The sequence below is a fragment of the Antedon mediterranea genome, chromosome 10 (genome assembly GCF_964355755.1).
Source record: "Antedon mediterranea chromosome 10, ecAntMedi1.1, whole genome shotgun sequence".
Classification (NCBI taxonomy): Eukaryota; Metazoa; Echinodermata; class Crinoidea; order Comatulida; family Antedonidae; genus Antedon; species Antedon mediterranea.
In genome coordinates this window covers 6,132,402-6,146,440 of record NC_092679.1, presented here as the reverse complement: position 1 = coordinate 6,146,440, position 14,039 = coordinate 6,132,402, and the positions used below count along the sequence as shown (strand labels likewise).

The window sequence follows — 14,039 nt, the reverse complement described above, 5'->3', positions numbered from 1 at the left end:
TGAGGGCCAATATTGTCATGACGTCAGCACCGCAGAACTCTATCTTAAGGGGACACTTTCGTCCCTAATATCAATAATCTATCAAAAGAGTCTTCTGTAGTACATTATTTAAAATTGTATTAATAATAATAATAATAATTATTCCGGAAAAACTTACTCATAACTGATACGTTAATTGTGTTGTTAATGATTTCACCTAACATGCTCATTGCAGTACATTTGTAATTTCCAGAGTCAGATTGTTTTGGGTTATCAAAAAACAGAGTATTCATATCCTGTCGCACATTTTCTGGTAAATTTCCACCCTCTCTTTGCCACAATATTTGGATATCTGTAGCGCCTCGGACGGAGCAAGTTAGCCGATTTGGATCTCCAACTTCCATTTGTTTCCATTTTTGCCAGTGGGTAAATTTCAAAGTTGCTGCAAAAGAATTTTAATAATTCTCAACAATTATTACATCTACAAAGTTATTTTTTGAAACACAAATTTATTTCACAAGGATCAAAAGCGAGGTTCCTAATTGAACACAATGCAAGCAGCTTGCAAGTAATTGCAACCAATCACGACGCAATGGATCATATGAATGTCGCTTGTGATTGGTAAACTCAATCACTCCCATTGTGTCTACGGGTCCAGATGTGAACCAAACGTCAAAACAACACCTTTTTTTGTCCGATAGTAGTTAGGAATTACAAAAAATATTTTATTGCTGCGTGTCACAACGCAGCAGAGTTAAAATTACTGATAGGGCATCCAACTTAGATGTTGTTGGCGAAATGATGTAGTTAATGTAAACTTACACGTGATTGATGTGGTTTAGCGTTGTGATTTATGGACAGGTTTAGTTATTGTCTTTGAAGCCATACCACTAGCTACATACTTTAACAAGAATTTAATTTACAACAGCATGCGGGTTCTTTATTTATGGTGGCTGGCAGTTCGAAATTTATTGATCGTGATAGAATGACTAAGATCATGCTTGATGAATTATGCATAAAAAATATAGTCGCAGATAATAACAATACAATTACCAAAATCTGACAATGTTTAAAGTTATTGCTTATCGTTTATGGGTTAAGTGAATCAACCCCACCCCATCCTCACACCAGGATCTGGATCCCAATAATATAACGCATTTAAAAGACCATGAATCTTACATTGTACTGTTATGTTAACCAACGCTTGTGCAAATCCACCAGAAGACATAGCCTTGCACATATAGAAAGAAGAATCTGAAAGCTTCATCTTGGAGATGTGAAGTGTGCCGTTTGCAAACACAGTTGTTCTGTCACTTTTATCCGTCTAAATAAAAGTAAAAATAAGTTTGTACTTTAATAATAATTATGCAATAGCCTCAATACACTTTTAATTAAAATGCCAGGAAACTAAGAAAAATAGTAATGAGTTAAAAAGTTGAGTTTTTATAGCAGCTTTGAAATAAGCAAGTGAAGTTTCTTGACGGATAGGTAAATAATTACGACAGAGGCCGACTAAGAAATACAACGAAAAATGCTTTATTGTTAATGATCATATTAGAGGACTAAAAGCATTTACACAAACCAACAGTGGTGATGGTAGTCTATCAAGATACATAACGTAAAAGAGTTCTAAGTAAGAACCGAAGCTTTAGTTACTTATACGGTAAATAATGACAAATGACTTACTTCCATAACATCAACATTGTTTGTGAACCATGTGATTGTAGGAGTTGGCATCCCCTCAGCTTCACAGTGAGAATACAGATCACTGTCTTCTTTCACCACCTGGGCTCTTGGTTTACGTATTATTTTTGGTTTGGCTGGAAAAAAAACCCCAAATTATTAAATTTTTTAAAACTTTTTTTTTAAATGGCTACAACCATTAAATGGTTTTCAAGTAGTTTTATTCATTAAAACAAATTAACTTTTACAATTCTACACAAAAAACCCTGAAACAATGATGTTCACAATTGTTACCAATATTTATGGTTGTGCCCCGTGGGATTATATTAGACCAAATAGGGTAAAGAAAATGCAATGCATACATTGTTTACTAAAACCACTAAAACAACAGAACAGTCATATAAATACCACATCAGTAACTTACAGCTGTGATAATAATAATTTGGTTTATATATATTTTATGTATCCTTCTGATTACATTAAACGTGGTCACTATTTTACATTTAGTAAACATGACTCAAACAAATAAATAATAATACAATATAACAAAAACACAAGAGAACCCCTACATTGGGGCACATATTACACTTACATATATACATATATATATATAAATATTTGTTATATTTCATTTCTTCCTGTCCACCCAGGCAGTACTTGCCAGCTTTATACTATGACGTTATCCAAATTCCTTCACTTGCACTGATGAAGGGCTAGTGTTGCCCGAAAGCTCTGCTAACTTTTCTGGCTGTTTAACTTCTCGTTTTGATTTAGCTTTTCGCTTTTATTTTCCTTTGGATTTATATATATATATATATATATAAATCCAAAGGCAAATTACTGAAAAAAATGACAATGCTGTGGGTATCAGTGGCTGGATCTCAATGGAGATACAAAAATAAAAAGCGAAAAGCTAAATCGAAACGATAAAGTAAACAGCCAGAAAACTTAGCAGAGCTTTCGGGCAACATTAGCCCTTCATCAGTGCAAGTGAAGGAATATATATATATATATAAATCCAAAGGCAAATTACTGAAAAAATGACAATGCTGTGGGAATCAGTGGCTGGATCTCAATGGCAGATACAAAATAAAAGCGAAAAGCTAAATCAAAACGAGAAGTAAAACAGCCAGAAAAGTTAGCAGAGCTTTCGGGCAACATTAGCCCTTCATCATATTTATATATATATATATATATATAAAGAGGCCATACATAAGTTTACTATTAGGTATTGGCAGTCAATAGTTTTGATTTATTTTAATCAAATTGTAAACATAATTATTTGTTGATATTTTTATTATTATATAGTGTATACTGTATACTTAGATTCTGTGCGAAATATTCTAACGTATGACGTGCACGTGGCGTTTGCGCTGCGGATAACCTAACTTGTCCATAGTGACAAGTTCAAATCTAGTTATTATTATTATTTCCAAATTACAAAGAGACAAAAACATTTCTAATTTAATACCATATTAATTAATTAATAATATATCTATTATCCAAGTTGAGATCTAGATTTTTGTTGTAACATTTAAATAGTTTGCAGATTTAAGGAGCGACAATACATCTTTAACCTCACAAGCTTTCTCCAGTCATTGCACCTGCCTCTGCCACATCAAGTGGTTATTTCATGATGCGGCAGAAATTTTAAGAAAGGCTCATAAAATTTCATTGAACATAAAAATATTTGGTGACACTCATGTGACAGAAGTACCGACATACCCAACTTTGGCAATGTCAAAATCAGGAGATTTTAGAATCAAATGATGGACATGATAAAACTTGAAAAATGTGCATAATAGTACCTGAAAAATGTTTCAAACACCAACAACTGTATTTTATCTATAGTGCATTGGTAAAAGGATACATACAGTAGAACATCTACTTTGAGGTACCCTAGCCCAATTCAGGAAACACCTCTATTATGGGGACATTTGGAACAAGGCAATCTAACAACACTGGACACTGAACTCGCCTTTCCAAGATAGGAACTTGTAACATTCTTTTGATATTTTGTTTGGCTGCAACAAATACCAACAGTAGTTCTGTGCACATATTCTTTGTGGCGCGGTGTCTGTTAAGGGGCATGGAACTGATCCTGTCGCAGCCACAACCTCTTTGATCTCTGAAAATTGGTTCCCACGATGCAACGTAACGCAATCTACGCAACGTATGGAAATGCCCTTCTAATAATTGTGTTTTTCCCAGCCTGCGTGAAATCAAAACCTGTGATGTTTGCAGCATTGTTGCGTCGTTGGTTCACACTCGCGATTACGCAATACGTCGTAGCGTTGCGTCGCTAGTGGCAACCACGCTTTAAGCTCAGCATCCTGTTGTTAGATTGCCTTGCTTGAAATGATCAAAGAGTAATACATGTTTTGATACTACATCTATCTCCGAATCAATTTGGTGGGTCCCAAAGGTGTCCCCTAAATAGGTGTTCGACTGTTTTCTATTCAAAATTTACATTGAGATTTTCATTTAATTTGTTTCGTATAAATTTAGTTTGAACTATGAACGCTTTATTATATTAAATAATTGTTGCTGTTGCATTCTTTTAGAAATAAAGAAACCTCATTTGGTATTGAGATGATTTAAAAAAAACTCATATCATCAATAAAGACTTCACAATGTCTTAAAGTAAACAGTATATGAGCTAATAAATGCTGCCCAGACGTTTTCACCAATACAATAAAGAAAACGAAATTGGCATTTATGATTTGGCCAGCAGTTACTGAATTGAAATTAAATCTATACCGACAATAATGCCGCCAAAGAACATTGATAATTCAATTTGCGTGATTTTGAAAAGTAGCTGCAAATTACCGACTCGATTGTGAAACAATGCTAATATACAAAGTACGTCTGTTTATTTACAAACACTCTCATTGATTTATTTGAATGTGGACGGTAAAACAGATTCATTTTACGAGCTTCTTCATTTGAAAATCCTTGCATTGTATTTCAACCATTTAAGTCTCTTTTCATTTACCATAATTCATCAAGAAACATCTAACTAATTTACTGTCCTTCAAATTTGTTTCAGTGTTCTTAATCTCTATCTACAAACTAGTTTGACAAAAAAAGTGTGATGTGCCCAAATATGGTAGTGAAATGCCCAAATATGGTAGTGATATGACTTTGTTACGTCCATATATGGGTATATCACATTTTTTCCCACAAAGTTTGATAGTTTAGACTGAGCTTTATTTTATTATTTTATTTTATCTTCATCTATGAAGATGAATAAAATCATTTTCAACCTTTTTCATAAAATGAAATTATTGGCTTTAGCAAAGAATCTAAATAGTTTCTTGTAACCATTATACTTAAAACTTCAAGTTATGTTGGTTGCAGGGCTACTATTAAATCAGCAAAATATGATACTCCTGGGGGGAACATAAATACAATTACATAATAAATCGAACATTAAATCCTTTTATGATTACCTAGGCTCATGATAATATAAGCATGTGTAGTTTTAATGGGACATATTGAGTTTGTATGTATTATTAGGCAAAAATATAAGTTTTGACTGCAGACATGCGTTATAAAGCTCTGTCTACACTATTAAACTTTATGTGACAAAAAAAAGTGATGTACCTATTTATGGACATGATGATGTCATATCACTACCATAATTGGCCATATATCACTACCATATTTGGGCACATCACACTTTTTTGTCAAACTAGTTTGATAGTGTAGACAGAATTTTAGAATGTTTGTTTTACTTACTTGGCATTTGGACATCCACTGATGCTTGCTTCTGTCCGGCAATATTCGACATCGTACACTGGTACATTCCGTAATCTGAATCAGTTATACGATCAATAATGAGAAAACTATCAATTTGTTTCACGTTACCGACTGTTGACAGTGGGGAACCATCGCTGCTAGCCCACACTGGTTCTGGTATTGGTACACCACCGGCTTGGTTGTCGGGGAAGGTACAGTTAACAGATAGGGGAGAACCGGTTTTAACAAACACCTCGTCAAAGTTTTGCATATTGTCAATATCTGAAAGCAATAAAATATGTATAAATACAATGGTTACTTTGCTTGTATAGTTCAGTTCTACGACAGAACACTTTGTCAGTGGCATACGAGTTGCCCAACAATTGCAGTCCGGCTTTAAGGAAAAGAGATTGTTTATTATTAAAACCGTGTTCACATTACAGATGGTGTGATTTTAACAATGACAGATACACTGGTAATACTTTTTTTTTTTTACTTTACTTTCTTTCTTTCCCTTTTCAGGGAATTTATTAGTTCAATGTATATTGGCCTTTGGCCCTAATACAAACAAATAAAAAAGTATAACTTAAGATAATGATTTCTTCTTTGAAAAGCAAAGCAGACGTATGTTCCTAAATTATAAGTAAAATTTGTGTTGGAAAGTAATAAACATAGCTTATTAATAGCACTAAAGTAACACTAAAGTACTAAATAAGATGAGATTATTTTGTATACTTTTAAACGAAAATATAATATCAAATTATTTAAATGCCACCAAGTTGTGATTAAATTTCAAAGGTAATACATCTATGCAGTGTGAGTCAGACATAATCAAAATTACACTGTCAAATGTGAACTACTAAAGATTGCATAGTAAAATCACAAACGGCAAAGTAAGATCGTTATGTAAATATATACTAGTTTACATAATGACGTTTGGAAATCGACTGATATTTCTTTCCGAGCTATATTCTGCATAAATAACATCTATTTCAGGATTGAACAAATGAAAATATTTATAAAAGATTGATGATTTGTTGTTCAACTCAATAAATCATATTCAAACAATCAAACTATTAATGATAAATTAAAAAAATTGTCTCTGTGAACAAATAATTTTCATTTTTTTTAAATCAATCTTTTGTTGAATATGTCATTTTATGTCACATAATAGTTATTCACTTTGATAACAAAAATTGAATTGAAAAAAAAGTTTTACTGGAAAAAACATAATTCAAAAATAGTCAACCAAAAGCCCATTGTCTGTCAGACATTGGTGGGCCTCTAGTTAAATTTAACTGTTAATTTTGTCTTTATTAATTTTTTTTTTTAATGAATAACTCGATTAAAACTAAAACTATTCATCATTTGGTTTTATCTGTATTTTCCATGTTTTGAGGAACAATATATCTTTAATATTTTAAACAACTGCAGTGTCAATGCGTTGAAGTGGAATATATACATTCTCATTTTTTGTTCAGTCAGAAGACATTTTCATTTTTTATTATGTGGTATGGTATTTTTGTTGGATAGTTCTATGGTTGAGTTATTAAGCATTGAACTAGGCCTACATATCTGATAGACACACTAATGGCATCAACTAAAACGAGTGCTTATCCTAGGCTTATCACAGACTTTTACAATCAGATTCTAAACTTAGCCAGAATGCAGGAATCTTGTACAAACAAAATACGCCAAGCAATCAGAAACAAAAACAACATTGGAGCAAAGAAATCAACTAATGTTAGCCGATAAAAGGGTTTTTATGGAAGGCAGTAAGTGTACACAAATAAACTAGCTACTATAATATTGGCCAGGAACAAAGGTCATTTCAAACCTTCAACTTTAAATTGTATATAATAATTGTAACATATAAAAGCTGTGAGATATATCCACTAGATGTGGTAGTTATTAATTACTAAAGAGGTCACTTCCAAATAAAGGCCTTTAACTAAAGACTTCCTCTAAACAAAGATCATATTTCATTGACCTTCAGACTGATGTTTTATGAATGAATGTTAAGATGTCTGTGGCCTTTTTCTGCTGCATATCTTCAAAATACAATGTATATATATGGTACAGGATCCAGGATTTTAAAAAAAAAAGGGGGTTGGGGAGAGAAAGGGGCAGGACCTAAAAAAATGATGGGCTAAGCTTAATTCGATGCCTTTCCTTTGCATTACAATTTGCGAAATGTAGGGGGTTCGATCCGCCCCTGTCGTACTGTATATCATCCATCTTATTTTCACTACCTCATTTCTGGTACTTCTTGGGTAGTCCTATAAAAAATTCCTCCTGCAGTGCATTTTATATGGTAAATATTTTATGAGCACCATGTCTGCTCACAAAAATATAAATTATACAGTAATGTATTTACAAAAAACACTGTATATATTATGGTATTTATCTGACGGAAAAACAGGCCTTATGTTCAACCATGGAGAAATTAATGTACACTACAGTAAGTTAACCCCTCCATGATTCAAGACATCTGAAATCAAGTTCAACTTTCCAAACATGAAAATAACCTACAGTATTGACAATTATATAAAAAATAAAAACTCACTATTTCTAACAACACCGGTAAATGAACATCATTTGAATTTTAAAATTACATCCTAGCCAAAACTGTTGGTTTGTTCCATTTCTAGCAATGTTTACCAGAAATGTTATCTCTTCTATCAATCTTATTTTATGGAAATCTAATCTACTTTCTTCATAAAATAAAATGTGAAAAACAAATTCAACATAACACATTATAATTTACTATCAAAATGGCTTCTATGAAATTCCTGTCATATTTCCTGTTGACATCGTATGATTGATGTGTAGACACAGTAGGATGGCTGGCACTCTGACAGGCAAGCTGACCCAACATAAATGAAACATGATGGCAGATATGACTGGTACTGTATGATGGAAACGCTGACAACTGCATGGCATTGCAATATTCAATGAAACAGTGGAGTACCATGGGGTGCTAAAGTTTGAGCTAAGTTCTATACTATTAGCTAAAGTACATCAACTTTGGTCTTTGTCTACACACTTAAGGTCTGTCTACACTATCGAACGAGTTTGACAAAAAAGGTGTGATGTGCCCAGATATGGTAGTGATATATCCAAATATGGTAGCGATATGACATCATCATATCCATATATGGGCACATCACATTTTTCTTGTCACATAAAGTTTGATAGTGTAGACAAAGCTTTATACAGTCAATTCTCCCAATACCGGACACCCTTTGGCTTGACTAATATGTCTGCTTTTCTGGAAAGTCTGGTATTCTGAATGTGTTAACAAATGGGACCTTAGGATTTTGGGAGAATGTTCAATTTTTCACAGAATGTGGTATTGGGATAGTTAAATGTATTTCACATAGGCCTACTATACTTGTGTACAACTTGTATTATTTTAAATTTCAGTTTATTATATTTTATATATGGAGTCCGTACATACAGTAGTTTGAGCAGCGACATGTCACATCTCTTTGGTTTAAGCACATATAATGATGTATTACAGTATAATTGATGGGGAGTGAGAGGTATGGTTCAATTATGTGTACTTACATAGAGAATTGAACAGGGCTGATGGGGTCAATTCAAATGACCTCTTGTGACACGCTTACAGTTAAATTTATAACAGACAGGTATATTTATACCACAATGCACCTCAGTATGTCTGGCTTTACTTGTCTTCAAAACATAGGTACCTAAATAAAGTTATGGCTTCTATCAATGAGACACTATTGGGTCTGGAAGATATCTGCTACAATATTTTAAATATTTTTGTGAAATTTGTTTAAAAAGACTTACTTGCGACAGTGAGTAGAGCTTCCTGCGACTCTGATGACCGTTCGTTTGAGCATGTGCAGATATACGTGCCTCCTTGTGTACGCTTCACTTGGTCAATGTGTAAAGAACCATTCTGTAATATAGTTTGCCTTATAGAATATGAAAAAAAAATTGTATAAAATGCAAATGTCATTCTTATTCTTGTTTGTATCGTTCCCGCTTTTTAAGTGTTGAGGGCCTAATGCATGTCAGCCTCGACCTTTATGAGTCACCGTCATTAAACAAAGTTTAATGAAATACTAGAACTTAACGCATTCAAAAGTGAGAATAAGACCCCATTTACACTTACGATTTAGGCCGGCCCTGGGTCGGCCCTGGGTCGGCAATTGATAAGTGTAAATACTCCAAAAAGTTAGGCCGGCCCTGGGCCGGACGCAGATCTGGGCCACCTCTCCAGGTAGGTTCAGGAGCGGCTTTTACGTTTGGGCCGGCTTACGCAGTGAACCGTGAACAACGTTTGACCTTTTTATGAGGTTGTTGTTATGACGATCCGACATTCTCAGTACATACGTACCTACCTTCCTCCTTTTCGGGCGACAATTTGTTTTCTTCATTATATAGTTAAATTTATTTTCAGACATCTTCTTTCAATAAAGTATTCCTCCGCTTGTTTCGCATATACATAAAATATAGCCATATTATATATAAAACAGTGGGGTTCATTTTGTTTTTAATGGGACAAAAAAACAACAATACAGTATAAATATAAAACGGTCGGTTCGCGCGGAGAGTTGAATTGACGATCGAGAGAGAAAAATGTAAACAAACTGTACTTCGTATCCCAGCATGCAATGGTACTTCCGATAAAATTATTTACGACCAGTAATCTGCGTCGCTAGTGTAAACGCTCTGGGGCCGACCTAAAAGGTAAATATTTGCAACCGGCCCAGGACTGGCCCTGGACCCAAACGTAAGTGTAAATGGGGTCTAAGGCTGTCACACAATACTCACCTTGAATTAGATGATAGTGGGTCTGGTTTTGGCATATCTTCATCGAATTCCTGAAAGTACCAAGCTATTGTAGGTTCTGGATCTCCACTACAGCTGCAGTCAAACTCAGCAGTCTCTCCTCTCACTACAGTAACATCCATGGGGCCTATGTCCACTCTTGCCTTTCTTGTATCTTATAAAAAAAAAATTAATTAAATTTAACCTAGTATTAGTCAATATTTAGTTATATATACAGTATACTTTTTTTCCTTTCCATCACAAACAAACAAAACACCTCACACAAAAAATCAGAAATAACATACCAGAATGTAGTGAATTTAATATTTTAATTTATGGCAATTTAATTCGTGGCAAATTATCACAAAATAATGCATATAAATTGGTAGATATTCAAGTACCTTCAATATTTAAAGTAATATTTTCCAAAACGCTCCAGACATCACCGATTCTATTCATCCCCCGGCACGAATACTCTCCATTATCATCCGGAGACATATTCTTTATTTTCAAACGTGATCCGTTATTCTCATAGTTAGTACCGAGTACTAGCGGTTTTCCGTCACGGTACCAGGTAAGTGTCGGAAGAGGATTACCATCGATTTTACACAAGAGAGTAACTTTGACGCCTTCTGCTACCTCTGATATATCCGCAGGGCCTTTCAGCAGCACTCTACCACTCTCTGATATCCCTGAGAATTAAAATTAGAAAAATATTAATGATAAAATAATTAATCTTAAATTATTCATAATTTAAAGTGCTGTTTAATAATGGAATTAATATACATTGCTGAAAATGTTATAGCAATTTCAATGCATATCGACACTTAATATATTCAGCTCTTTTGTGTTTGCAGTACAGTATTTGAAACTTCCAGAGTTGCACAGATACAGATCGCCCAACTTTTCGTAGGCACTGTAAAAAACATTGTCTTACAGTTTGGGGATTTTTTGGTTTCTCATATCCCACAACATTCAAATGGATCGGAGCCCTTGTTTAAAAGTTATTGAATGTACTGTAAAACCAGAGTTTTTCGCGAATTTCGCAAGTGATCAAAATTCTTGAAAGTTTCATGCCGCAAATTACTTTCAGAACGTACTGTACAATAGCTAAATGTATTAGCGTCTTTATAACACAAAGGTCGCGTATACACGATATTCTTACAGTATTTATTTGTACTTTATTTGTCAAATTCTTGAAAGTTTTATGTTGCAAAAATGGCCGATGTTACTAATTCATGAAAGTTTCATGTCGCGAAAGTGTCTGATTTTACAGTATTGTTTAAATATATTCCTTTCTCATTTTGTTTGTCATTTACATTCTACAAACAATGGACCCAACCCGGATATATTCAAATAATATCCACATGATAACTTGCTTTCAATGAAATTCCTAAATGATATCGATAAAGATAGTAGAGATAGTAACGCAGCTCCTTTAATTTACTGAACTTAATAACCTTTGACCTTTAAGATAACCATAATGAATCATCAATACTTATCAGCATGTCTTGTTATAGGTACATTGTAATATAAACAAACAGGGTTATTATCAGACTTGTAAACTAGTATAAACAAATAACTAAAGAAAGCTGAGTCTTTTGTGTATTACAAAACAAGAATATTAAAGTACTGTATCATGATGGTACAGTAATTTTAAATGATTCCACAGTTGAAACATTCTGCTATTTTATAAAGAAATGAGAATTTATATGTGGTATGGTTCGGGTGAATTTTTTAATCTTGTAGATTTTCACATTTTAACATGATGGAATGAAAGAATGCCAGAAAATGCATGGCTAATACCAATTATGTATATCGTTCTTTGTTCTTTCCCCCTACCCCATAAAAGTTAATATTAATGATAAAAAGATACAAGTAACAATATGTACAGAATTAATTATATCCTAATGAATAAAACATAGTCTAAAAGTCTTTCATTTACTTGTCAGGATGTTTCTCTTCAAAATTAACATCAAAATATTTCATCCCCAAACATATATAAAAACAATTTATTTCTAATAATACTTTTATATAATGATGATAATATTTTTATTCCATATAATACATCTTTTATCTGTTAACAATTTTTAATTTAAAATTTACTGAATATTGTAAATTTTATTATTTTAATTATCAGTTTCTAATATATAGAAACAAATATTCTTGCTAGCTTTTTTACAATTTTGTAAAAGCTTTTTAGTGTAGATTCATACTTTTGACCTTTACTGAACATGTTTCAATCCGACATCATGAATGTGTGTTCATTTACAAATGAAAAAAAAAACAAAATTAAAATCTTACACTAAATGCTAGAAATCATGGTCAGGAAATCACTGATTATGGTCAATTGGACAATCAGTGACCGTACAGGACGTAATTGAATTTAATGTATTAAGTTATGTTTAATAGCTATGGTCAAACTTACATTTTTAAATATTCATTCATTTTAATCATTTAAAAAAATAAGTTCATATTCGTCCCACAATATGTAACGATTTAACAAGTAATCATTTATTCAAAAAGTGTTTTTATTTCTAGGGAATCATTTAATGTCTCGTGTTTCCACAGTTTTTCTTTTGTTGCATCCACTCTTTTGAATGATCTCCCATTTGTGGATTCGATGCTTTTAATCAATTTAACAAAACAATTTGTTCAGTAAAATCCATGCTATTGACACAATACAAATGTTTGATTATTAATATAATAAAGAAGGTTTAAACCAACGTTCAGGAATAATTATATTCAGACTGATTTTTCTAACCTATCTAATGTTGCACAAGTTAACAGGCACAACAAAAACCAATCTTTTATCTGGCATGCAGTGATCTTTGATAAAACAAAATATACTGGATTTGTACTCAATCAATCACTGCAAACTGAATCAGGAATAATACTTTACACAATAGTCATACAAATCAACAAGGCTATTAGCGACACATATCATTTCGCTCATATTTGTGTAACACCAATTAGTTGAGCTACTATTAGCATTTTAATAATGTGATAACCATTCCATAGCCACTCATTACAACTAAATATTATAATAAGAATTATGGATATTAAGTTTTTTTTTTGAATAAAAACCAGGTCAGATTTTAATGTTAATGAACAAAGTATAATTGCTTGGAAGTTTCTTTCCACTTTTTGTAGACAGATCGACATAAAGACACTTGAAAGATTAATAAATTGTACATGACAGAAAGTATGTGATTGAAGTATTGAATGTTTTAGATGTGAAATAAAAGATTCATGTATTGTTACTGCGTAATTGTTTTATTAATCTTTTTGATTGACATTTGAGTCGTTAATATTCAAAAACATTTGTCACACAGATACAAGAACATGACAATGACATTGATGGTTTACATACATCAGTTTACTACAAAGATATTGTGTCTAATTGAAAATAAGTTTGATGTTGAGCCCTCTATACTTACATTGTGAGCTAATAAATGTCTATGTTGTGTGTGCATACTTATAAAAATAAATGATGATGTCATACCACTAACATGTTTGGGCACATCACACTTTTTTTGTCAAACTAGTTTGATAGTGTAGACAGAAGTGTCTTCCACCAACCCTATAATCTTTGTTTTAATTCAATTCAGAATTCAAAATACTATAAAGCTCAGTGATAAAAACAAAATGTGTAAAGCCTAATTTAATTTTTTTCCCAAAATCACAAAAGCCATTTACTTGAGGGTTTCTTTTGTGCGAGTTGCGAGTTGCAAGTAGAAAAATGCGAGTTCCGAGTTGGAAAATGCAAGTTGCGAGTCGGAAAATGCGAGTTGCGAGTCAGAAAATGCGAGTTGCGAGTCAGAGAATGTGAG

At 32.8% G+C, this 14,039-nt stretch overlaps 1 protein-coding gene across 1 annotated transcript in view; it reads right to left on the bottom strand.

The window, feature by feature from the left end:
- LOC140060992 (inactive tyrosine-protein kinase 7-like) overlaps nt 1–14,039 on the bottom strand; it is a 65,311-nt gene that overhangs the window by 5,556 nt on the left and 45,716 nt on the right. Inside the window, exons 3-9 of the mRNA XM_072107371.1 lie at nt 10,608–10,898; nt 10,210–10,381; nt 9,220–9,347; nt 5,404–5,685; nt 1,666–1,799; nt 1,159–1,303; nt 158–421 (exon numbers count right to left, since the gene is read on the bottom strand). Of these exons, the coding sequence (XP_071963472.1) occupies nt 158–421; nt 1,159–1,303; nt 1,666–1,799; nt 5,404–5,685; nt 9,220–9,347; nt 10,210–10,381; nt 10,608–10,898 (1,416 nt within the window). The remainder of the gene's footprint in view (nt 1–157; nt 422–1,158; nt 1,304–1,665; nt 1,800–5,403; nt 5,686–9,219; nt 9,348–10,209; nt 10,382–10,607; nt 10,899–14,039) is intronic.